This window comes from Balaenoptera acutorostrata, chromosome 6, assembly GCF_949987535.1.
Source record: "Balaenoptera acutorostrata chromosome 6, mBalAcu1.1, whole genome shotgun sequence".
NCBI classification, from domain to species: domain Eukaryota; kingdom Metazoa; phylum Chordata; class Mammalia; order Artiodactyla; family Balaenopteridae; genus Balaenoptera; species Balaenoptera acutorostrata.
In genome coordinates, this window is record NC_080069.1 from 67,890,719 (window position 1) to 67,918,281 (window position 27,563).

General features: G+C 37.9%; 1 protein-coding gene across 10 annotated transcripts in view; it reads right to left on the bottom strand.

Annotated features, from left to right (window-relative positions):
• The window catches only part of KDM4C (lysine demethylase 4C), a 409,893-nt gene that overhangs the window by 336,028 nt on the left and 46,302 nt on the right, over window positions 1–27,563 (bottom strand). For all 10 annotated transcript variants that reach the window (XM_057548130.1, XM_007189029.3, XM_007189030.3 and 7 more), the window contains one exon: window positions 20,509–20,623. In XM_057548130.1, coding sequence (XP_057404113.1) covers window positions 20,509–20,623 — 115 coding nt within the window. The remainder of the gene's footprint in view (window positions 1–20,508; window positions 20,624–27,563) is intronic.

Genomic DNA, 27,563 nt, shown 5'->3' on the forward strand with positions numbered 1-27,563 from the left:
AATTCAATCCATTTCGCACAGTAATGTGTGAAAATTGCACCTTTCAATAACTAAAACGAAAGCTCTGGCCACATTTTAAAATAGAGGATTTCCTTAGGATCTTTACACAGTAAGAATAAAATTAGACCCATGTGAAATTCAATTTGCTTTAAAGTTAATTACAATGTGTGATGTGATAGCTTTTTGTTTCTTCCTTTCCATGAAAATATTACATTCTCTAAACTTTCTACTTTTAAAACAAACCTCTTTTCCTTTTTGCATTTTTACACACCAAAATACCTACAATTTTACAGCAGTGCTTTCTTTTCTTTCTGAAAGTCTAGACAATAACCAATGTAGAGCAAGTTCTGAAGTAACAAAAAAATTCTGCAACAAAAAGTACCATATAAAAAGACTGTTCATCTTAAAAAGGTAAATATAAATATGACAAGAAGGAGGGCAAAGAAGAAAAGGGGGGAAATGCCCAGTCAAATAAAAGATAGCAGAGAGCTTGGGACTCCTGCCTTGATTCTGGACCATTGAGGCTTTGAGGTTAATGGTATCCCTGGTTCCAGGCAAAAGCAACTCCAATCCTCTTGGGAGAAAAGCATCCTTCACTTAAACCTGTAAATTCTCCACAAATTAAGATCAAGCCAAAGAATACAACCAAAGATCACTACGCATACAGGGAGTCAAGACCTCACTGCAGAAAGCTAGCAAAAACAACTGACCCTGCACCACCCCAAGGACTGTTGATATCAGAATTTTCAGACACTAAAGAATGTGAAATGTTTAAAGAAATAAAAAATGGAATCCCAAAGACAAGAAAGTAAAATAAACTATTTGGAATGACCAGTCAGATTTGGGGGGAGAGGTGGACTTCTAGAAATGAAAGATATCATTATTAAACTAAAAACTCATTGAAAGGATTAAACGAGAAGTATAAAATTTAAGACATGAACACACAATGCAGTACAGAAAGATGAGAAGGAATATCTGAAAGGTAAAGTTAAGCATACTTAGGACAGAATGTCTAAGGTTCATGTATTCAGAGTCCCAGGAGAGAGAAAAATACAAAATTATTGATAAATAAAGTCACTAAAAGAGAAGACTGATGAAACCAATTATATTAAAATTAAAATCTGTTCATTAAAAGACACTGTAAATAAGTCCATCTCCAAAAATTTTGATGTCAACTTTAGTTAACCTTAAATACACTGAGTTGAAGCTACAAAACAGACTTCTCAGACCTTTAGTGATGCTACAGCCTTTGTTTTACAGTGACCAAAACATCAAAATGCCAATTACATTTATTGATTAAAAACTGCTTATAAAGCCTTCACTATTACTCCTACTCTTGAAGACAATAATATTCTATGTGGACAAATATTTGGGCTCATTCTGGCATTCCAATATTCTTAGTCTTTCTAATTTAACTCTTTTCACAGCCATGTTCAGTGTAAAAATAATAATTTCTGTCCATCTTCCTTTTAAAACTAAAACTGTTTTTGTTTGATGTAATATAAAATATGGAATTGATTTTGCAGGGTCACAGACGATTCATGTTTTTGCTATATACCTTTGTACATTATTTTCTTATCAAACTAGTTACCAAGTATTTTTAAATGCTTGTAAACAAATATATTTTTACAACATACCTGTATATATGTAAATTCAAGTATTTAATTCTCGCTGTTCACTTTTAAAACTGACAAAGAAAAAAAGTGAACACTACAGAAACCAAGGAAGAACTTTACTTGTCCTGGTCTTGGTTGTCCCATCTTTGGCAAGTCACATACCCACTCAAGAAACATTCCCAACAGAGTACAATAGGATGAAAATCTAAAATCGCTTTCAACATTCCCTGCTAGATATTGACTATTATATCAAGTATTAGGTGTATAGCATTTAATTGACAATTATATAACTGTAGATGGCTTCTGATTTTGTTTTTAACTCTATGGATTGTGTTTAAATAATTCAAAATTATATTCCTGATTCTGAGATACTAAGTGGTATTGCACAGTTGTCACTTTACAGAATGTGTACAACAGTCCCAGGAAGCTGATAAGGTGTACACTTGTATAGCTTCAGGTGCTAGAATTAAAACTGACCTGTTATCAGACACACACAGAGACACTGAAAATAGAAGAAACAAAAAAGTTTTGGAAAGAACAAGCCACTATTGAAGCAAATAATTCAACAAATGTAATTCAACAATATGGCATAGTTTGGGTATCCAGAATACATAAAAAATTCCAAATAATAAGGAAAAGTCAAACAATCTAATAGAAAAATAGGCAGAGGAAAAAAGAGAAATCACAAATGGCCAACAAAGATATGAAAAGCTGGGGCTTCCCTGGTGGCACAGTGGTTAAGAATCCACCTGCCAATGCAAGGGACACGGGTTCAAGCCCTGGCCCGGGAAGATCCCACATGCCGCAGAGCAACTAAGCCCATGCGCCACAACTACTGAGCCTGCGCTCTAGAGCCCGCGAGCCACAACTATTGAGCCCACGTGCCACAACTACTGAAGCCTGTGCGCCTAGAGCCCGTGCTCTGCAACAAGAGAAGCCACGACAATGAGAAGCCTGCACACTGCAACGAAGAGTAGCCCCGGCTCACCGCAACTAGAGGAAGCCCACGCACAGCAACGGAGACCCAACACAGCCAAAAATAAATAAATAAAATAAAATAAATTTTAAAATTAAAAAAAAAAAAGATATGAAAAGCTATTCTACGTCATTTGTAGTCAGAGAAATGCAAATTCACACACAAGATATTTTAAAGCCACAACATTGACAATAAGTAATAAGATGAACGATATTAAGTGCTGAAGAGGATGTATGACAGCATAAGGAAACTTTTGGAGGTGAGAGAAGTCTTCTAAGACTGGTTGGTGGTGATGGTTACACAAAAATCATTGAATTATATGTTAACATCAGTGAATTTTGTGGTATTTAAATTATACCTCAGTAAACCTGTCTTAAAAATGATTATATAGTGCTGGGGGAGGGTAAATTGGTACAAAGTCTTTGAGAAACAAGGTAACAGTATCTGACAAAGTTGAACACTCACGGAGGCAGCACTTCCATTCTTAGATAAGTGCTTTAGAGAACTTGTATACAGTGCACCAGAAATCATATACAGGAATGTGTTCATAGCAGCAATATTCATTTTAAAAAGAAAATATCCCCTGACGAGATAATAAAAAATAAAATGTATATGCACAAAATGGAATGTTATACAGCAATGGAAATGACTGAACAGTAGCTCACACAATAATACGGATAAACTCAGAAAACCTAGTGTTTTGTATAGTCTCAGCAGACTACATAAAGTGATACTACTTTTAATAAGGTCAAAAATAAGCCAAACTAAATATATTGTTTAAAAATATGTGTTTGTGGGCTTCCCTGGTGGCGCAGTGGTTAAGAATCCGCCTGCCAATGCAGGGAACAAGGGTTCAAGCCCTGGTCCGGGAAGATCCCCCATGCCGCGGAGCAACTAAGCCCGTGCGCCACAACTACTGAGCCTGTGTTCTAGAGCCCGCGAGCCACAACTATTGAGCCCATCATGACACAACGACTGGAGCCCGCGCGCCTAGAACCCGTGCTCCACAACAAGGGAAGCCACCTCAGTGAGAAGCCCATGCACCGCAACGAAGAGTAGCCCCCGCTCGCTGCAACTAGAGAAAGCCCGCACGCAGCAATGAAGACCCAATGCAGCCAAAAACAAATAAATTAATTAAATAATTTTTTTTTAAAATGTGTTTGTGCAGAAACAGACTCACAGACATAGAAAACAAACTTATGGTTACCAAAGGGGAAGGAGGAGGGAGATAATTGAGAATTTGGGATTAAGAGATACACAATACTAGATATAAAGCAGATAACCAACAAGGCTCTACTGTATAGCACAGGGAACTATATTCAGTATCTTGTAATAACCTACAATGGAAAATAATCTGAAAAAGGACATATATATATATACATCCTTTTATATATACATTTACATACATACATATACATATGTACATATATACATACACATATGTATGTATGTATAACTGAATCACATTGCTGTACACCTGAAACTAACACAACGTTGTAAATCAACCATACTTCAACAACAGCAACAAAATTTGTGTGAGAAAACCTTTTTTTTTTTTTAAGGCAAGAAATCAAACACAAAGTTCAGGCCACCCCTGGGTGATGGGGTGGGGTAGCAGGGAAGGACTGTAGAAAGAGCATCTCATGAGCAGTATTGTTTTTTTTGGTTTTTTCTTTGGGGGGGGCCCCGCCACATCGCATGCGGGATCTTAGTTCATTGTTTGGAGTTAGTTCCCCGATCAGGAATTTAACCCGTGCCCCCTGCAGTGGAAGCATGGAGACCTAAGCACTGGACCGCCAGGGAATTCCCTATGAGCAGTATTGTTGACGCTCTAGCTGTGGGACTCCATGGTGGGTCTGGGGTAGTCAGTGTATCACTGTGCTGTAAAGCATAAGTTGCACATATAAAATCAGATTATTGCATTCCAAAAATATGATAAAGCAAAAGTCATGAAAAAGAGAACATCTCCTGAGTCACATCTCACAGCACCATTTCTGCCCTGGCACCTTGTCTCACTGACACGAAGAGAGCGGTGTATTTCGTAAAAACAGCAGGCGCATTTTCTTTAGTAACCCCTAAACAAACATCCTTCATGGCTCTGACGTGACAGACTTTGACAAACGGCAGAAAGTATAAACTGCTGGAATGCAGGTTGGACTTAAAGTAAATGACTACTGCAGAACAGAATTCTTCACGATTCTCTTGGTCGGAGTCAACTACTGAACATCTCATCACAGCCTCAGGATTTCTGTCCCATTTTGCTTTAATACTGCCACCAGTAGCAGATATTATTCAGTACATACTATGGAGCAGGCCCTATCCTAGGTGTTTTATTTATTCATCTCATTTTATCCTATAAGATGAATAAATAAAACTATCATCTATTATCAATGCCATTTTATAGATGAGAGAACTGCCCCAGGAGAAGTCAGATAACTTGCCCAAGATCTCCCAGCTCATTAACTGTGGAGCCGGGAAGGGTGAGAATGGAAAACTCTAACCGGAGTTGACACTACTGTGTCTGAAGCCTCACTGGCCAAACAATGAGCCAGAAAGTCACTTCTAAACTTTTATATAATCAAGGAGGGAAAAACCTCCCTGTATTCCCCCAATGACTGGAAGGGAAAGTTAGTAATTTGGTTATTATGTTTGCTACTTTTCTTTTTTTTAAGGACTACCAATCAAAAAGATGATTTTAAAAGACTGCCTTGAGCCAAGAGCAGGATTCATGGATTCACTCACAGACATGCATTCTATTAAAAAAAAAAAAAACTTACTTAAATAATAAACAGAATTGTTAACTTTATTTTACATATCTACACATGGCCCTTGCAGAAAATCCTAAAAGGAATCTGAACCATAAAAGCCCTATTCTTCTTTCAAGAGGATCAATTATCTCAACATTTAATAAAATAGTAAAATCCCATATCCAGACCCGGACAAGTTATTTTTAAATACAGGAAATTAAAAACACAACAATCTTTACTAATGTATTCATATTTTCCAGACTATTAAGCCCCTTGTCTCATTCAACTCTTTAAGGTGTATTATACTGCAGTGTAAAACAGTACTTCAAAATCACTGTTTGTTAACAAACTTTTATAACAGAGATTGCCTAAGTACTTAGTATCTATTTTCACCTTCTTTACTAATAGAACCCCATTTAATCAAAACAACAAAGTAGCTGCAGCTGTATATGTACGGTTCTGGCTAATGAAACGTAACTGGACATCACTGGGCAGGGCTTCCAGGAGAAAGCTTTGAAGAGGCTGACTCAAGCAGACACAACTCCTTTGCCCTCCTTCCCTCTACCAGACGTTCAGACACGATCAGCAGCTACCACAAGAGCACAAGGGTAAGAATCTCATCATGAAGATGGCAGAAGAAATTTCTAGGAGTACAGATCTACGACAACATCATGGAACCAACATGGCCCTGGACTACCTGCCTCAAATTTTTACATGAAAACTAAACAATCTGTTTCAGCCATTTATTTTAAGGTCTCTACTACTGACAGCAAAATAATGTCTAACACATTTCCTCCTTAGTAACCAAATCCATAGGTCCCCACTTCCCCCATTCCCTAAATGGTTTTAAGTAAGAAAGTAATATATCAGAGTCCATGACGCTAATGTGATTTTACTAAAGAAAAAGTAGAAGCCACTTAGCTTTTGAATGGTACCAAAGTATGGGCTGGGCTTGAGGCTCTTTACAACTACTAATGCCAGGAAAATTCAATTTAGATAAAGAATGCACCTCTTTCTCCCTGTTCCTCTATAGGACTCTATCTAGTTATTTGTTTTTTCCACCTTGCTTCATTTCTTCCTCAATGCCACCTCTCACTTAAAGCAATTTTAGATTTAACACACTTGAATAACACCTGGCAGAGGGCTCAAATAACACCCTTTTATTCTTCATGAAGAAAAACAACTTAAGGTATTTCCAATGGTCTCATTTTCATTCTTCACAGTGAAAAATTCTGGATCATATACACAGGCTCAGCATTATTTCTTCAATGAAAAAGAAAAAACTAACAATTTTCCTGAATTAATATTCTATATTTTCTCATTTAGAACATTTGGAACATAAGTTTTTAAAAAATCAAACGTATAAACCTGCAAATGAGAAGATCATTTGATCATTTTAGTGATATCTTTCTCTTTAAAAAATTCTTTTTTAGTTAGAACATAATTAGAATCACACTCTTGGAATTCATGGCTCTAACTCTGTTCCAGTGACCCCAAAAGCCCACTGACAGGTGGCGACTTATTTTGAGGAACGGATGCTGGGAAGCTGGCGTGTGGGAGCAGCTCCCCAACCTCTCCATCTCAGCCAGACCTGCTGCTCTCTTCCCATAGTCAAGTGGATGATTTATGAGGGAAATTGTATACAACACTGGAAATCCTGTGTGGGCATTCAAGATCTTGGAGATACAGCTATACGTAGTTACCTTGGTTTATTCACTTACTATTGGATTGTGAACATTCTCCTAACATTTATTTTATTATATATATCACCTTCTTGTCTGTAACAATTTGCATCATTATTTTCCTTTGTGACATACAGGTGGTTTTACATTCTTTGTTATAATATTTAAAAAAAAAAAACACTGGAAAATGATTTTGGCACACAGACATCGATCCGTATTTCTAATCATTTCTAAAATAGATTCTAGGGGCTTCCCTGGTGGCGCAGTGGTTGAGAATCTGCCTGCCAATGCAGGGGACACGGGTTCGAGCCCTGGTCTGGGAAGATCCCACATGCCGCAGAGCAACCGGGCCCGTGAGCCACAACTACTGAGCCTGCGCGTCTGGAGCCTGTGCTCCGCAACAGGAGAGGCCACGATAGTGAGAGGCCCGCGCACCGCGATGAAGAGTGGACCCCGCTTGCAGCGACTAGAGAAAGCCCTCACACAGAAACGAAGACCCAACACAGCCAAAAATAAATAAATAAATAAATTTAAAATAGATTCTAGAAGCAGAAAGGTGTGGATCAATACTTCCTTTCTGACAACAGAATTATTTGAATCCTTCTACTCTATTTATAAATTTCCTCCTTAAAAAAAAAAATCAGTTTCCATGTCTGTAAAAAATCATAGTAAAGATGAAATCTAGATGATCTTCATCATCCTTTTTTTTTTAAATGGGGACAGTCCAAAGTAGGAGGGGCTTCAAGTAAACATGCTTTATCAAAGTCCTTTTGTAAACCTGCAGGCAAGGTCAGCTGCAATGGGAACAGAAGAAACTTTTGCTTCTGAAGACACTAAGCATCCAATGAAAACCCTGGCAGATACTAATCCAAGAGAGGAAGAGATCCAGAGCACACAGTGTGGTTCAAAGTTCTAATTATCCTTTCTGGTGACAATCTAAAATAGTAGAAAGAGGGACTTCCCTGGTGGCGCAGTGGTTAAGAATCCGCCTGCCAATGCAGGGGACACGGGTTCGATCCCTGGTCCAGAAAGATCCCACATGCCGCAGAGCAACTAAGCCCGTGCACCACAACTACTGAGCCCTCATGCCACAACTACTGAAGCCCACACGCCTAGAGCCCATGCTCTGCAATGAGAAGCCACCACAATGAGAAGCCTGCACACTACAATGAAGATTAGCCCCTGCTCGCCACAACTAGAGAAAGCCTGCATGCAGCAACAAAGACCCAATGCAGCCAAAAATAAATAAATAAATAAATTTATAAAAATGAAATTTAAAAAATAATAAAATAGTAGAAAGAGAATGGGAAAAGGGATCTCCCAGCTCTGTCACTAGGTGTCATCTTGGATAAACCCTAACATTTTGGTCTGAAGTTCCTCATCTATAAATTTGTTGGCTACATCATGATGTCCAAGACTCTTTCCAGGTGAAATAATCAATGCTTTGATGATCACCAACCAAATTCAGCACTAGTACTCTGGCTTTTCACCTCTGCCTTTCATGTTCTTTCCCCTTCAGTAAATTCCCACTTCTGTTTCCCTCACACTTTCCCAGGGATATCTGCCCTTCCAGGCATAGTGACCATTCAGTACCTCCAGAGCTCTCTTAGCATCCTAAGAGAGTTCACATGCCTGATGCCCACAGATGCCCTGAATTCTCACCACAATCTCAGGGATTGTGCCAGTTCCCAAGAAGCATAACCTCTTTCCATGCCTACCCCTTTCCATGCCTATGGTACATAGTATTCACACGACCCACGGGGCACCTAGTCTGCCCTGTATGTGTTAGTTATCCCTTAGGGAAACCTTTCACAACTCTCCAGCTACCAAGTTAGCACCTTCCACTGGCAAACACCTGGTATCCCTAACACTTCTCACACCCTCACAAACTACTCAGCATGGGACTCATATGTGTTTATCAGTTTAGCACTTCCAGAGACAAAACTGATTTTCCCCACAGTGATCCCACCTAACCCTGTAACATGCAAGATAGATACTTGAGGGCAGTAGCCATGTACTCTGAGGTCAGCCTGCAACTGGGCTTAACTCTCTTCTATCGACAATTCCCTAGCAATACCCCTCCGAAAATACAGCTTCCAGAGCTGCTGAAACATTCTAGATGCAATGTGTCAAGTGAATAAACTACCATCACCTCCCCTGTCTGGATGGCATAACTTGAGATCATGAGGCTAAGACTTCATTTACTAAAGATCAGCCATAACATGCTGGCAGGTAATGAGTTTTGATTAACTAGAAGCCTTATTTCACAGTAGTAAAATCTAAAAGTCACAATACCAAGCCAACAGCTGTCTCTTAGCATTAAGACATGTCTAGAATGATGATATTTTCCCTTGGATGTGAAAATTACACATACAGTTAGTGCTCTGGCTTAAAATTATTTCTTATTTCAGGATAAATGATATCCTAACATGATAAAAATACAAAATGTAAAGGAACTCTGGTGACTCAACAGTTTAAATGTTTTACCTCATTTGGAAACGCTCAGCCTCAGAAAAATTTGTTGTCCAAGAGCACCATCTGGTGGATGAAGGTATTTAAGCTACCCCAGTGCAGGAAGATAAAAAAGTCATCTATAAGGCTAAATGCCAGTAAGACTACAATTTTGGTATGAAAAGATTCCTATGCTTCAGCCAACATATTTCTTATAAAGGGGTTCTTAACAAAATTCTAATATAAAAGGAATCTACAACTCATAAAAACTCATTGTCAATGACTTCACCTTCTTGAAGAAATCTTATAAAAGAGCAAACATTTTTAAGCTGAAAGGAACCTCAGAGAGCTGTTAATTCAATCCCTTTCCTTTACAGACTCTAAGGCAAAGACAGAGCTTTCCTGAAAGTCACAGCTAGGGATGGCAGACCTTGACTATAGAAGTAAATAGGTCAAATATTCTGTGCTGTTTAATACAGCCTTCTATTTCAAGAGGCTGTGGAGAAAAGGCAGGAAATGAGGCATTGTCAGTGGCAAAGTACCACTCTCATGGGTTAGCAATGATCTGCCCACCCCACTGTGCATTGTGGCCCAGCCTCACACTGACCCACAGAAGACTAACAACTGTCATACCCTTCCTGCCTCCGCAGCCCCTAGGGTCCCTCTCCACCTTAGATAAATTGGCTTTCCCCTGTCCAAGAAAACCATCCTACCTATAAAAATAAGAGATTAAAAAAATGTTAAATCATCCTGTTGAAGAATATCTGTAATCACGGCAAAGCATTCATATGTGTTAAAACGGGAGGGAGAAAAGACAAAACCAAACTATGTTCACCATGATACCACGCCTGTTAAAAGAAATACAATTACTGAGCACAAAGTAGAGGAGAAACATTGGAAGGGAATACACTAAACTTTTTTGACAGCTCTTGTCTCTGAATGCCAGGATTACAAGTGATTTCAATTTTCTCTGTCATATAATGCTTTCCATCATTTTTTATATTAACATTTATATTAACAAAAAGGTAATTTATACCTATAAAATTTATGCATTTATAATCATAGACTATAAAGAAAACTTAAAAGGGAAATTAGAAAGAGGACCCTCATACACACCCATCCATCCAGTACATGCATAGTTAAAAAAAAAAAAAAAATTTTCCCCAGTTCTCAAGGAGAAATATGCAGTATAAGACATTATATTTTTTTGTCTTAAGGTTTGTCACTGTATTTTTCAAACTGTTTTGAATTTTCTGTCAATTATCTATTAATAAATAACTGGATGACAGAAGCAATAGACTAGCAAATTAATATTAAAGGAAAATCTTGGAAATACAGTTTAAAATATTTTATATATCTTAAGATGCAGGGACTTGAGTTCACATCCTAAGCCCACTTTCTGCTTGTAACTCAGCCCATTTTGCCTGAGTTATATGTCAGAATTTATGGCATGATGCTCCCCAAATAACTCCATGACTTCTTGTTTGAGAACCTCTGTCTCGTAATGTGATTAGGTCTCTGAGGTTCATATCAGGGACACAGTTACCTGAAGGTCAGTAAACAAGAATGGAAACTGTTACCTTGCCTGGAGATCCCTGCATCATCTATGTAGAGTGAGATCAGAGAAGGAATCTTTTGCTAAATATCTTAAGGCAGAGGTTTTCAAAATGTTGTCTGGGGGCCATTGGGAGACCTCCAGATCCCATCAGGGTCTGTGTCATCAAAACCGTTTTCACAATTATACCAAGACATTATTCTCCTTTTTCACTCTCATTCTCGCATCAGTGTAAGGTAGAGTTTTCAGGAGGCTATATGATATTACAACAGATTAAATGCAGAAGTAGATATAAGAATCCAGAGGGGTTTTCTATTAAGCTAGACATTAGTAACTTGAAAAAAAATGTAAAATAATGCCACTCCTCTCACTAAATTTTGTGTGTAGGAAAATATAGTCATTTTTTATAAAAATAGGAATGTTATGTAACATTATTTTTAACGAATTAAATACTTTTAAACATTCTCAGTTTTAATTTCCAATACAATAAACAAGGATAGATACAACCTATGTAAACAAAAGCTCTTTGAGGTCCACAATAAATTATTAGAAATATAAATGGGTGCTGAGACCCGAACTACTGTCTCAGGATACTAGTGTTCAGAAAAACACACACTGAAGAAGATCACTCTGACTCCTCCCTCTTCCTCCTTACTCAAAGCACTTTCCAAGCCTCTTGCTATGACCAGTCCATCTGGTAGACCATTACCTGATCACACTTTCTAAAGCATGATTCTGATCCTATCACTTCCCTATTGAATAATCTCAAATGTTCTTCAAGATGTAGAGAATGATAACCAAAAATACTCAGGAAACTCCATGATCTAGCCTCAGCCTATTTTTCCGAAGTCATGCACTCACCAATTCTATCATTATTTAGGTGCATTATGTGAAGCAGATGCTATGACAGGGGCTGGGGCTGGAGAGTCTATAAGAAATGATACCTGCCATCACTGGACTCAGAGTTTACTGTGAGAGAAACAGAAATAATATAGGTATCCTTCATTTTCTGTACTAATTTTCCAAATACCTGCTGTAATAACATATTTTTTTACCCAAAATTCACTGTCCAAATCAAAAACTCTCTATAATGACTTGTGAACGTCCACCAACAGAATGGTTTCAGTTGTATACAAATCTAGGTCAGATAATATAGACGGCAATTCGGTTGTATCTCAGCTCTTGTCCCAAAAGGATTATGCCTTGTGCCCAGATTAAATGCATTGGGCATCACTGCTATCATCTTCCAATCATTATTGGTGGAAATGTCTTCTGCAAATGTGGAAAAGCCTGAAAAGAAGGTAAGTGAGCATAAGAGCCCTAGAAAAGCCCACACATTAGAAAGACTTGAAGGTGATGGTGTGCAATGAGGGAGAGAAGCACAAAACACATGATCGCGATATGTCCATACCTAACAACAGAGCAGTGCTGTTCCTGGAAAGCTTAATCGTGTTACTCGAACCAACACCATATATGAAAAACTAGAAAAACTCCTTGTGCAGTGGACTGATAGTCATTCTCAGTGCAGGAGATCACTGAGTACCAGGCTGGTAGAGGAGAGGGCGGACACCTTCAGTGATCTGGAGGCAGCCGCAAATGGGAGGAACATGATTCAGTGAAGGAGCTGAGTTTCAAAGCAAGACTGGGAGATTTAAGAACAGTGAGAGACTGTACAAGTTGTGGATCACGGGTGAAGCAGCTTCCCCTCACAGTGAGATGTGCTATCTTCCTCCAGTGAAATGCTGAAAACTATCATCGAAGATGAATATACACAAGGGAAACGGTCAGTCTTAATGCCATGCCATCTCATAGGTTTATTCAGAAGAAAGAAGTACTTAGACATAAAGCATCCAAAGAAGGCTAAATTACTGTGAAGTAGGAACCTTGCTGGTACACTATTATGAAAACATCATCTCAAAGGGGCCACTGCAGACAACAATGCCTGTTAGGATATGAATGAAGTATTCAAATCAGAAAGCCTGGATGATGGAGGAGACAGGTGAGGCTTAGGGGAAGAGGTGTCTGTCACCACTCAACAAAGGGAAAATCTTGCAAAGAAGACTCGTGAAAACAGTGTTATCAAAAAGGTAACAGCCAGCTTAAGGAAAGCATGTGGGACTTCATTTTCAAACCTCAATTTAATGAACCATTATCATCATTAAGAGGCTTACCACTATATACATGATAGGTATTGTTAGAAATGCAGCCCCAAAGAGCACAGAACACAAGCCTGAATGACTTAATGTCACTGTACTAGTGTAAGTAAAAAATGTTGATGCCGATTCTTAGCTCTCACACACAGAACAAAGAGATGCACTCTGTCTTCAAAGGTCTGTGGAAGCATGGCTATTGGGTATCCCAGAAATGTTCTACCTCCTTTTTTCCCTGCAGATATCTGTTTATTTTCATGTCCCTTAGTCAAACTGCATCATCCCACACAGTTATATCACTTTTTTCTACCTGTTCATCTTTTCTCTTTGTCTGTCTTCTTTTTGTGTGTTTGTTTCCTGAAGTAACTCCCATGTTTCTTTTATCAGAGGACTTATTTTTTAAAGGTACAGTTAGAATAGGCTAATTAAAACTTTCTCCTTTTTTTTTTTGGCCATGCTGCACGGCTTGTGGGATCTTACTTCCCTGACCAGGGATTGAACCCAGGCCCTAGGCAGTGAAAGGGTGGAGTCCTAACCACTGGACGGCCAGGGAATTCCTTAATTAAAACTTTCTTTATCAGTGGACCAGCCGTTAGTAAAACACAACCCAAAAAAAAGAAAAAAAAAAGTTTCAGATCTTAGGACTCTTATGCTTCTATTACTGTTTTCAAGGAATCATCTAGGGCCACCCAAGAATACAGGTGGCTCTATTTCTAAGTTCAGGACCTTCTTTACTTACAGAAGGTCCCTGACATCACCAAATTTCATTTCAAGGTATCAACATAGTCAATCTCATTCTCCCAGAAACATTCAGAATTTCATCTGTATCTCAAAAAAGGTTTTGAGCACCCTTCCCCAAGAGCAAATAATTGTGCCTCTATATTAGGGGTTGGCAAACTTTTTCTGCAAAGGGCAAGACAGTAAATATTTTAGCTTTTGTGGGCCATATAATCTCTGTCACAACTACTCAATTCTCCCACTGTAGGGCAAAAAAGCCAGGCACATATAATATGTAGATGAACAATAAGGCTATGCTCCAATTAAACTTTATTTACAAAGACAAGCAATAGGCAGAATCTGGCTGCCAAGCCAGGCTTTGCATCATACACCCAAAGACTGGGTTTTGTCATGTCATGCCTTTGAAAGTCTTGGCATTTTGCTTTAAAAACTAGTAACTTGCAGGGCTTCCCTGGTGGCACAGTGGTTGAGAGTCTGCCTGTCAATGAAGGGGACACGGGTTCGAGCCTTGGTCTGGGAAGATCCCACATGCCACGGAGCAACTAGGCCCATGAGCCACAACTACTGAGCCTGCGCGTCTGGAGCCTGTGCTCCGCAACAAGAGAGGCCGCGACAGTGAGAGGCCCGCGCACTGCAATGAAGAGTGGCCCCCGCTTGCCTCAACTAGAGAAAGCCCTCGCACAGAAACGAAGACCCAACACAGCCAAAAATAAATAATAAGTAAATAATAAATAAATTTTTAAAAAACAAACAAAAAAAAAACAGAAAAAAAAAAAACCAAACTAGTAACTTGCTTAAATCATGTTACTGATACTGCTGCCACAGGCTGCTGCCCATGGTGTTGACTGAGATTTTTAAGTATATCCTAAGGAAATCAAGCTCTGAAAGCAGCAGTCGAATGAAAGAGGGGCCAAGACTCATTCCCTGGAATCTCCAGGTCCTACTTACTCCCTTTACTATCAAGGCTGATTGTCCTCAAGTAGTCCTTCACGAACACTCTCACTCCTAGTTCCTGTGTTGTACCCAGGCCTGGATCAACACTACAATGGCACCTCTTTCTGCCCCTTAACAGACCTGCCTGGTGCTGCAAGACAAACACCTGAGCAGAAGGGGCCCGCACAGCCCCATCACCGGCCAGGCTGATCTCTCTCCCTCAGACCCCACAGCCACTATTCCAGGTCTGCCTCACCCTCCTCAAGACCAGGCTCACCAAAAAGCCTCCAAATTCAGTAAAAATACAAAGACTATTAAGTGCAGTCTTACCCTCAAATTTACCTAGTTTCAGCCCCATTCTTCTCCCCCCTTCCTTTACCTGACTTGAACTTGCTCCTCTAGGCCAATCTCAGATGCCATGTCTCCAACAAAAAGTCTTCCTTCAACGCCAAGCTACTATAAGTGCCTCTGCTCTGGGATCCGGTGGAACCCCACACTTGCCTTTACAGCCAAGCTCATTACATCCTACTGCCCCTTTGCCCCTCAAGCCTGTGAATTATTGAGAACCAGGATCCTTATTCATCTTTGCACCCTGCACAGACTGTTTCTCTTACCTTCCCCACACCCTCTCCAAGAACTCCCATCCCCACCTAGAAAAGGTTATGGTTTTTCAACCCTTCTTTTAACATTAAGGGAAAAAGCCGTAACTAGAAATTGAGGGGGGGAACTGAACTACAATTTGATGACTATAATCCCTTTCAAAATAATGCCGTGAACCATAACAAACCCATACCCAATACAATTTAAATTGAGCTGAGCAGTTGAACAATGCAAAGATACAATAGTGAAGAGCAAAACAATACATGGGCTTTATTCAATGCACATTCATTGTGATGACTTCAAATGTTCCTGACAGTTACAAGTTATTACTACACTCACTCTTCATCACTCTCCTTAATGCACTCCTTCTCTTGTTGCTCTGCATCTACCTCAAGGGGACAAATACAAGTTATTTTTCATTTGCTTGAATTCAGTTGTCTTGAGTGTGACTGGTTTCATTTACCAGTAGCAGTTTACAACATCTCTCTTATGTCTTTCTTTATGATACAAAAGCATTGACAACGTCAGCTCAGTTCTGGAGCTACTAAATGCTCCTACAAAAATTCCAGAAAATACTATGCCTTGTAGGTCCTACCAAAATGACAGATTCCTGGCTCCAAAACCTGTAAATAATGAGGATGTTTTAAAACTGCATGTTTACAAACCAGCGGATTTTGTTCATTGGATTTTAATAACTAAAGTTACTCAAATCTGAAGTCTAAAGTCAATGTTCCCTTGAAGCAATGCCATTGTGTAACTGGTTTTCAAACACAAGCAGTAAACTGATAAGCACTGCAAACCAATGTCCATCACCCTCAGCTGTGCTGTCAACAATTATGTTATTTTAACTATCAAATGTGTAAAGCCAGTTCAGGGCAGTTTTACGTGGACTGTTCTGAAAATCGTATGCTGCTTCTACCTCTTTATTATATTTGCAAAAAGGAACAAAGAGCCCAATGATCCCAAGGTATGGTTAGAAAAAAATCTTGGATTGAGATTTATTTTATTTTTGAGTCCTGAGACATGCAACCTCTCAGCCCAAGATCCAGATGATTCCTCAGCTCAGTCTTCCTTTTAGAGACCTGTAAACTTGCCAGGATACCACAGGGACGAAACCACAGAGAAGGAACAAAATAAACCATTAGCTCAGGGGAAATGTGTAGGTGACCCAGACCTAGTTGTACACATTTCCACAACTGTGAGACTGACTGTACGGAATTACTTCCTTAAAACTGGTGTGGGGAATAAGAGCACCTGGCAGCCAGTCTACCAGCCTCGTAACTCTGAGAAAACACTTTAACTTTGCTGGGCCCCAACTGAAAATACCAACCGTATTTGCTTGGCCTCAGCCATTTCAGTGGAATTCCCAAAGAAGCTGTTTTAATAAGAGCTTTACTACTAATGGCGCTCCTAAACATTTTCCTAAACATAAGTAATCACAACATGTCAAACTTAAAGAATATACTTGGAGTATAAACGAATCACTTGGCTGTTCAGCAGAAAGGAACACAACATTGTAAATCAACTACGTTTCAATTTAAATAAAAAAGAATATACTTGGAATTGAAATTCCAAAAAAAAAAAAAAAAAGCAAAGACTTAATACAAGGTACAATCTAAAACTGGCTGGGGTTAGAATACACTAAAATGATCCTCTGGAGACCAATACTGAAAATGCTTCTAAAGCAAAAAAAACTGTTAAAATCTCTCAGCCTTTGAGACGGGGAAACACAAACACACATGCAAGTACATGCATACATATACATACACACACTAACATAAAATAAAAGGCCACCCTGTTTGGGAAAAGCATCTTGGGAATTTGTATAGAAATCAGCGATTTTTAGAAGGTGACTGCTCTCATCTGCCAATCCTGGACTTCAGCTGCAACATTTCCAGCCTGCAGCCAGCCCTGATCGCTTCAGACTATCCCCACAATCTGAACTGGCTCTGGCCAGTCTATCCTGTTACTGTTTGTCCTGAAATCAGTGGGTTTTGTATGCTGATAGACTTGCTCAGTTTGTCTCAAGTCTGAAGTCAAGGGGAGATTCTGTCAGCAACCAAGGACCTCTGTTCAGTCCTGAATGGCGGGTTTTTCCTCCAATCCCAGGATTTGTTCCTAAACTTGGTGCTCCTAAGTGTATAGTTATACCACCCCGTAGATTGTCTAGTTAGTTAATATATTGTGCAGTGTTAAATACATTGCACCCTTAAAGCTGTTTGCCCATTTTATCTTTATTTCAAAAGTCTGAACATATGGCTAGCATATGCTTGAACTCTTGGTGAAATTTAAATGCTAATAAAATAGGATACCCAAAATAAATAAATAAATAAATAAATGGCCAAAAGGAAATCATAAAGAGGTTATGTTTGTTTGGTAAGCTTAAGAGTAATTTTTTTCTTCATTTTTTCTCTATTTTTCAATTTTTCTACATGAGCATGTACAAACTTAAACAAAAATTCTCAACAGGGAGGTTACTTACACTAGTGAAAATACGAAAGGGGGAAGAGAAAGGATGTTTTCCCTTTCTTTAACTTTTATTTTTAGTATTTCAAACATACACATATTCTAAACATCATGTATCCATCACCTAGCTTCATTTAACAATATTTTGCCAATCTTTATTCAACGAAAGTCATACCACTTTATTTCCTGCTGTATTTTAAAAACAAATCCCAGGGGAATTCCCTGGTGGTCCAATAGGTAAGACTCGGTGCTTTCACTGCTATGGCCGGGGTTCGATCCCTGACTAGGGGCACTAGGATCCTGCAAGCCGCACAGCGCAGCCAAAAAAATTAATTAATTTAAAAAACAAAACACATCCCAGACCGCATGTTATTTCACCTATATATTTTTCAGTGTGTATTGTCAATTGACAAGAAAAAATATATATAGCCACCATGTCATCATCACGTCTAATAGGACAACAGTAATTCCATAGTATCATCTAATACCCGGCCCATTTTCAAAAATAAGAATGGTCCTTTCAGTAACAGTGTTCAACAACTGAAGATCCATATAGAAAAACTAAAACTGTGCCACTACCTCATAGCCAGAAATGTATTATAACGAACTGTAACTCAACAAGAAAAGCATGACAAAAAAGAAAAACGTACAAGAGGCTTGAACAGGCATTTTGATAAAGAGGAAATCCAAGCAGCCAATGAACATAAAAGAAAAAAATCATGATGTTATTTAAAACCACAAGAACCCACTACACACTCCCATCTAATTTTAGAATGTCTAAAATTAAAAGACTGACAATACCAAGTGTCAGGGAGGCTGTGGGGCAATGGGAAGTAGCAAACACTGGTATAGAAAGGTGGAAACTGGAAACTAGTTTTCTTCTAAAACTACCCATGTGTATACCCTATAACCACTCCTTTGGAGGAAAAGTAGGAGACTATAATAGGTAAAGGGGACAGATAGGGGAAATCTAGGGTGCCCATAATGTTTTCCTTGATGTCAGGGATGGTACCTAGGTATTCACCTTACAATAATTCATGAAGCTCTAAGTTTATGTTTTATGCACTTTCCAGCTTGGTTTATATTTCAAAATATAAACAGTTTAAAAATAGTACAATAACTGACTCAGTCAAGGATTACCAATGGAGGCAAATTCACTAGGTGAAAGGCTATTGGGAACAGGATATTCATCTAGCCTCTAAATATTACCCTATAGCACACTTATTAACTTTAAAGGGAAATCCCTGGCGGGATCCTTCACATGGGGAAAAAAGCAGGTTATAAAGAACATTATTGGGAAAATCAGGGATCTTTGAGTATGGTTTCTATATTAGATGATATTATGTAAACGTTAAATTGCCTTATAACTGAAAGAAACATGCTGAAATAATTAAGGGTGAATTGTCATGATGTCTGCAACTTACTTTCAAATGTTACAGCATAAAGACAGAGAGACAGAGACACAGACAGAGTGATAGAGAAACAAAAAGCAAATGTGGCAAATATTAACGACTAGTGAATCCATGTGAGGGCATCCAGGTGTTCACTGTATCACTTCAACTTTTTGGTAGGCAAGAAATTTCTCTAAATAAAACAATGGGAGAGGGGATAAAAAGTTTCAAAAAGGAAAGATTTTTTTTTTAAATAGGATTTCAAGTAGTATCGGGGGAGGCAAGAAGGATTAGATTATATCAAGCAGATTATGCTCTCATGAAAAATAACTGGAAAAACTGTAAAATGTACTTTTAAAAAAGAAAAAATTCTCACAATTTGTGTGTTGGGGGGATAAAAAAGAGAATATAAGCATGTTTTGTTTTTGTTATATACATTCATTCATTCATTCATTCATTTATTTTTAGCTGTGTTGGATCTTCGTTGCTGCACGCAGGCTTTCTCTAGTTGCAGCAAGCGGGGGCTACTCTTTGTTGCGGTGCTCGGGCTTCTCATTGTGGTGGCTTCTCTTGTTGTGGAGCACGGGCTCTAGGTGCACGGGCTTCAGTAGTTGCAGCACACTGGCCCAGTAGTTGTGGCTCGCGGGCTCTAGAGCGCAGGCTCAATAGTTGTCGCGCACGGGCTTAGTTGCTACGCGGCATGTGGGATCTTCCCAGACCAGGGCTCGAACCCGTGTCCCCTGCATTGGCAGGTGGATTCTTAACCACTGTGCCACCAGGGAAGTCCTATAAGCATGTTTAATATAACTTTTTCAAATGATTAGGGGAAAACTACAGGAAGAATACATATTACAATACTGCTTTTGCCTTAAGATGGTACTATTATGAATAATATTTCCTGTTTTCCAGGTATTTTTATAATGTGCTTTGCTTTTAAAAATTTTGAGTGTAATTTGAAGATCAGCCAGATAACCACATACTATATTACTGCTGAACAGGCTCAGATATTTGTACAATTAGCTGGTTTCAATGTAAAAAACAGAAGCAGCAGAAATCATACTGATGTATCTTTATTTCCTCTTGTCCTGTGAAGAATTATGGGTCACACAAAGCACAACAAATGACTTCTCGACCACTGAAAACGGTAACAAAAATAGTAACATGAAATGATGCTTTACAAAACCCACTGTAATAGAAATATACCTCATCATATATGCTCCCATTAATGTCTGCACCATAGATAGGTGCCACGAAGGTTAAGTTCTTCCAATACTTGCGCTCCAAATCTTCATAATCCAAGTATCTCGGAGTACAATACCTGGAAAAGGGAGATGAAACAAAGCACAAAACAGTAAGACAATTTTAAGATTTTCCCTACCCATTTTATTTAAATCACTTTCTAAACAAAATTCTATCAAAATGGAAACACTGCAGCAGCTCATGTTGTCAAACCTGACAAGTAAATATATAAATGTTTATCATAGATCTCTGAAGACTCTAAGATTCCTAAATAACTCTATATGAAAACCTCATTTTTTGATGAATAAGAAAAGTACTTTTATGAAAGTATCAACAATAGAAGCAGAAAACTACTTAATAGTATTTTAGCTTTCAAAATATTTTCTAAAATCTTTAACCAATTATACTATACTAGGACATTTTAGAGATTTACATGTAAAAGACAAAACACATAACTTAGAATAAAAGACTTACATATAAAAGACAAAACGTATAACTTAGAATATATGTATTTTATATATATATAATTACATATATGTAATTTGTTATATATGTAATTTAATATTTATTACTAATTATATGTAATTCACTTAAAATTTCTTATATTTTTCTATAGAAAAATTGACAAAGGACAATCTCACTAAAAATCCAAGAAAGTAAAACTAAAATAAGGTATTTTACACCTCTCAGACTGGCAAATGCTTAATATATAAATTGTGGTAAAGAATGAAACCTCTCTTACACAGCTGGAGTCGGGGTATATACTGGTACCAGAGTATACTTTTTCAATAGCCTTAAAAAATGTCCCTTTGACCCTAAAATTCAACTCTAGAAATTCATCTCAACAACACGGAGATGTATACAATGATATATGACCCAGGATGTTGCTGCAGCATTAACTGAAACCTCAAGCTTACATCCAGCAACTAGGACTACGTTAAATAAAAGAACACAAAGTAAGGCAGATCTTTCTGTATATTGACATTAAAATCTTTCCACAGTGAATAAAGCAGATTACAGAACAGTAAATATACTATGATCCTATTTACGTAAAAAAAGATCTGTAACTGTATATTAAATGGCCAGAAAGAAATATACTCTAAATTATTAATACTAATAGTTATCTCTTACATAGGAATTACAGAAAGGCACTTCTCTGTATTATTTGGATTTTGAACAATAATCTTATATTACTACCAAAAAAAAAAAAAACCACAATGTTCTACAGGAGAAAAAAATTAGCAAAGAAATCAACAAACTGAGAAAGCAATGGAACACACATAGTGAAAAAGGTGTTTAGCAGAAGCAGCAATCCCTATAAAGCCTACTGGACATTTTAGATTGAAGAATTATAGAACAAGCAACATCTACATCTACTACACTGGGGATGCCAAACTGATTATCTAAGCAATAAGCAAGAATGCCAAACAACTTGATTTAACAACTGTATTTGAAATACAGAGTAATTTACAGATTTAATCGCACAGGGCAACCAAAAATAAAAAGGATGGGTATGAAAGAATCCACTCCACTTCATTCTAATGCTTTGATTAGAGGGTTCCAATAGTAACACACATTCCAGGCACAAGCTAAACAAGCTAAGCAGAGGTCAGAGTCAGGTGACAAAAAAAAGTTGCAAAGATGCTGTTTATTATGACTTCTAAAGAAACTTCTTAGATTTTAGAAATTGAAAGCCTAAACTGCCTTTCACTATGAGAAGATCTAAAGGAATCTATCACCATATACTCACCCACTCAGGATCAATTTTTAGCAACCCATAACTCTAGGAGAGAAAGCTATAGTTTGGTATTAGCTATTGAGGTTAAAGTCTAAAATCCCTGAATATTTGAAACAAACACTGATACTAAACCTGGAAAAAGGGACCAGTTCACTAACTTGGTACCTGATTCTAATGAAACCTGGCTACAGTTTCCATCCCTAAAGGACTGCCAAACAATCACGCCTATTCCACAAATCCAGCGTCAACTTGCTCAAAACTGATTCAACCACACTTCTTACCCAGAATCTTTCATTCACTATAGCACAGCTGTTAAGAGACAGGGCTCCAAAACCAGACTGCCTGGATCTAAATCCAGGCTTTGCCATTTATAAGCTACATAACCCAGGACAGGAGACTGAATCTCTCTGGACCTCAGTTATTCCTGTATAAAACAGGGATAATAACAATTGAGCTGTTGTGAAGGCTCCATCAGATAATTCTGTAAAGCACTTAGCTCCATGCCTAGAAGAAAGTACAGATCAACAATGTAAGCGATGGGAAGCAGCGTATTACTCACCTCCACAAACTTTTATAGTAAAGATATGTTGGAGGTCTCCAGATTTTCTTTGGACTAAGTTATGTTATTAACCAAATGAGCGTGTTATCCTCTCTACCACCAAGCACATTATGTACTGTGTACCTATGCAAGGGCAAGTACTGAAGGAGAACAGATGAACAGAAAGACCAGAAAAATGCCTCTTGCCTACCATGAAAATTAGTCCCATCTTAGGACCATTCAATAACTGTTATGAAGACCATGTGATCCTAGTGTAGCTGTGAGTGGACAAGTAGAGCCTTGGCTTAAGGCTTAAAACCCATTTCACTGGCATTTGAAATAAATTTTCATATGAAACTCACAGAGGAAATATAAAAATATAAATTTCAAAGGTAACAACATTACAACAATTATAGTGAAATTAATGCAACTCAAAAGATATATCAACTTTGAAAGAAATAACATTTAATCTGGAAATAATCTTTCAGACAATTTCTCATGATAGTTATATTTTGTAACGAGAAAGAAGAGTGCACCATTTTTTTTTTTTTTTTTTTTGGCCACTCCACGTGGCATGTGGGATCTTAGTTCCCCGACCAGGGATGGAACCTGATCCCCCTGAATTGGAAGCATGGGTTCTTAACCACTGGACCACCAGGGAAGTCCCTAGAGTCCACTATTTTTTAAATTATCTTTGAACTTCAGAATATCAAGAAATGTATATTCTGTTAATAAGTAAATCTTTACAATCTGTTTAATAATTTATACTACTTCAAGTATATTTTAGCTTCATGACACTATTTATTTTTTCAATCAACATATATTGAAACAGCACCTACCATGTCCCAGATACTGTACCAAGCACTGGGTACACAGTGGAACACAAAACAGAGACTGTCACCTGAACGGTTACCTTCAGGAAGAGTCAATCTACAACTAAGCCACCAGAATAAAAACAGAGATATGAATAAAGTAAGTGCCTAGTAAGATAAATTCCCTCTAAATAGAAAACTGACACCATGCTACGATAATCAAATGGGCTAGAGATGATAATCAAAGTTTCTCCATGACAAGAGAACACAGGACTGACTTTGAGACTCTGTACTCATCAATATTTTGAATCGCCATGTATTATTAACAATGATTGTCCCTGGGAGTTGAAATTACGCATTTCTATAATGTTTGAATTTTTAAATAAGCATGTATTAGTTTTGTAACATTTCTGACCTTCCTTCAAAATCCATCTCCATAGCACCTACGAAATGAAATTACACCATTCCAATTAACTACCACAGAAGGTTTACCTTCCTTTGAAACCACACAGAACTTTCTCATAATAATTATGATGATTTTTAAGGGTATTAACCAACATTTCCTATTAAGTATTATCTGATTATTTCCAAGTACAAATAGTCTCTTGAAATATCAAAGTAGTCAAGTAGAGGTTCCACTAAATGAACTAAGCTATTTAATACTTTTTTAAAAATAGATCTTTATTGGAGTATAATTGCTTCACAATACCATGTTAGTTTCTGTTGCACAACAAAGCAAATCAGCCATATGCATACACATGTCCCCATATCCCCTCCCTCTTGAGCCTCCCTCCCATCCTCCCTATCCCACCCCTCTAGGTCTTCACAAAGCACCGAGCGTATCTCCCTGTGCTATGCTGTTCCTTCCCACCAGCCAACTATTTTACATTCCGTAGTGTATATATGTCGATGCAACTCTCACTTCGCCCCAGCTTCGCCCTCCCACCCCATGTCATCAAGGCCATTCTCTATGTCTACCTCTTTATTCCTGCCCAGCAACTAGGTTCATCAGTACCATTTTTTTTTTTTTTAGATTCCATAATGTGCGTTAGCATACGGTATTTGTTTTTCTCTTTCTGACTTACTTCACTCTGTATGACAGTCTCTAGGTCCATCCACCTCACTACAAATAACTCAATTTTGTTTCTTTTTATGGTTGAGTACTATTCCATTGTATATATGTGCCACGTCTTCTTTATCCATTCATCTGTCGATGGACACTTAGGTTGGTTCCATGTCCTGGCTATTGTAAATAGTGCTGCAATGAACATTGTGGTGCATGTCTCTTTTTGAACTATGGTTTTCTCAGGTTATATGCCCAGTAGTGCGATTGCTGGGTCATATGGTAGTTCTAGTTTTAGTTTCTTAAGGAATCTCCATACTGTTTTCCATAGTGGTTGTATCAATTTACATTCTCACCAACAGTGTAGGAGGGTTCCCTTTTCACCACACCCTCTCCAGCATTTATGGTTTCTAGCTTTTTTGATAATGGCCATTCTGACCGGCATGAGGTGATACCTCTCTGTAGTTTTGATTTGCATTTCTCTAATAATTAGTGATGCTGAGCATCTTTTCATGTGCCTCTCGGCCATCTGTATGTCTTCCTTGGTGAAATGCCTATTTAGGTCTTCGGCCCATTTTTTAACTGGATTGTTTGTTTTTTTGATATTGCGCTCCATGAGCTGTTTGTATATTTTGGAGATTAATCCTTTGTTGTTTCATTTGCAAATATTTTCTCCCATTCTGAGGGTTGCCTTTTCTTTTGTTTATGGTTTCCTTTGCTGTGTAAAAGCTTTTAAGTTTAATTAAGTCCCATTTGTTTATTTTTGGTTTTATTTCTGTTACTCTAGGAGGTGGGTCAAAAAAGATCTTGCTGTGGTTTATGTCAAAGAGTGTCTTTCCTATGTTTTCCTCTTAAAGTTTTATAGTGTCTGGTCTTACATTTACATCTTTAATCCATTTGGAGTTTATTTTTGCGTATGGCGTTAGGTAGTGTTCTAATTTCATTCTTTTACATGTAGCTGTCCAGTTTGCCCAGCACCACTTACTGAAGAGGCTGCCTTTTCTCCATTGTACGTTCTTGCCTCCTTTGTCATAAATTAGATGCCCATATGTGTATGAGTTTATCTCTGGGCATTCTATCCTGTACCATTGATCTATATTTCTGTTTTTGTGCCAGTACCATACTGTCTTGCTTACTGTAACTTTGTGGTACAGTTTGAAGTCAGGGAGCCTGATTCCTCCAACTCCGTTTTTCTTTCTCAAGATTACTTTGGCTATTCGGGGTCTTTTGTGTTTCCATAGGAACTGTAAGATTTTTGGTTCTAATTCTGTGAAGAATGCCATTGGTAGTTTGATAGGGATTGCACTGGATCTGTAGATGGCTTTGGGTAGCATAGTCATTTTCACAATATTGATTCTTCCAATCCAAGAACATGGTATATTTCTCCATCTGTTTATGTCATCTTTGATTTCTTTCACCAGCGTTTTATAGTTTTCTGAGTACAAGTCTTTCACCTCCCTAGGCAGGTTTATTCCTAGGTATTTTATTCCTTTTGTTGCAATGGTAAATGGGAGTGTCTCCTCAATTTCTCTTTCTGATTTTTCGTTGTTGGTGTATAGGAATACCAGAGATTTCTATGCATTAATTTTGTATCCTGCACCTTACCAAATTCATTGATCAGTTCTAGTAGTTTCCTGGTGGCATCTTTAGGATTTTCTATGTATAGTATCATGTCATCAGCAAATAGTGACAGTTTTACTTCTTCTTTTCCAATTTGTACCCCTTTTATTTCTTTTTCTTCTCTGACTGCTGTGGCTAGGACTTCCAAAACTATGTTGAATAACAGTGGCGAGAGTGGACATCCTTGTCTTGTTCCTGATCCTAGTGGAATTGCTTTCAGTTTTTCACCATTGAGTATGATGCTTGCTGTGGATTTGTCATATATGGCCTTTATTATGTTGAGGTAGGTTCCCTCTATGCCCGTTTTCTGGAGAGTTTTTATCATAAATGGGTGTTAAATTTTGTCAAGAGCTTTTTCTGCATCTATTGAGATGATCATATGGTTTTTACTCCTTAATTTGTTAATGTGGTGTATCACATTGATTGACTTGCGTATATTGAAGAATCCTTGCATCCCTGGGATATATCCCACTTGATCATGGTATATGATCCTTTTAATGTGCTGTTGGATTCTGTTTGCTAGTATTTTGTTGAGGATTTTTGCATCTATGTTCATCAGTGATATTAGTCTATAATTTTCTTTTTTTGTGATATCTTTTTCTGGTTTTGGTATCAGGGTGATGGTGGCTTCGTAGAATGAGTTTGGGAGTGTTTCTCCCTCTGCAATTTTTTGGAAGAGTTTGAGAAGGATCACTGTTAGCTCTTCTCTAAATGTCTGATAGAATTCGCCTGTGAAGCCATCTGGTCCTGGACTTTGGTTTGTTGGAAGATTTTTAATTACGGTTTCCATTTCATTACTTGTGATAGGACTGTTTATATTTTCTAATTCTTCCTGGTTCAGTCTTGAAAAATTGTACCTTTCCAAGAATTTGTCAATTTCTTCGTGGTTGTCCATTTTATTGGCATATAGTTGTTTGTAGTAGTCTCTTATAATCCTTTGTATTTCTGCATTGTCAGTTGTGATTTCTCCTTTTTCATTTCTAATTTTGTTGATTTGCGTCCTCTCCCTTTTTTTCTTGATGAGTCTGGCTAAGGGTTTATCAATTTTGTTTATCTTCTCAAAGAACCAGCTTTTAGTTTTATTGATCTTTGCTATTGTTTTCTTCATTTCTATTTCATTTACTTCTGCTCTGATATTTATGATTTCTTTCCTTCTACTGACTTTGAGTTTTCTTTGTTCTTCTTTCTCTAGTTGTTTTAAGGGTAGGGTTAGATTGTTTGAGATTTTTCTTGTTTCTTGAGGTGAGA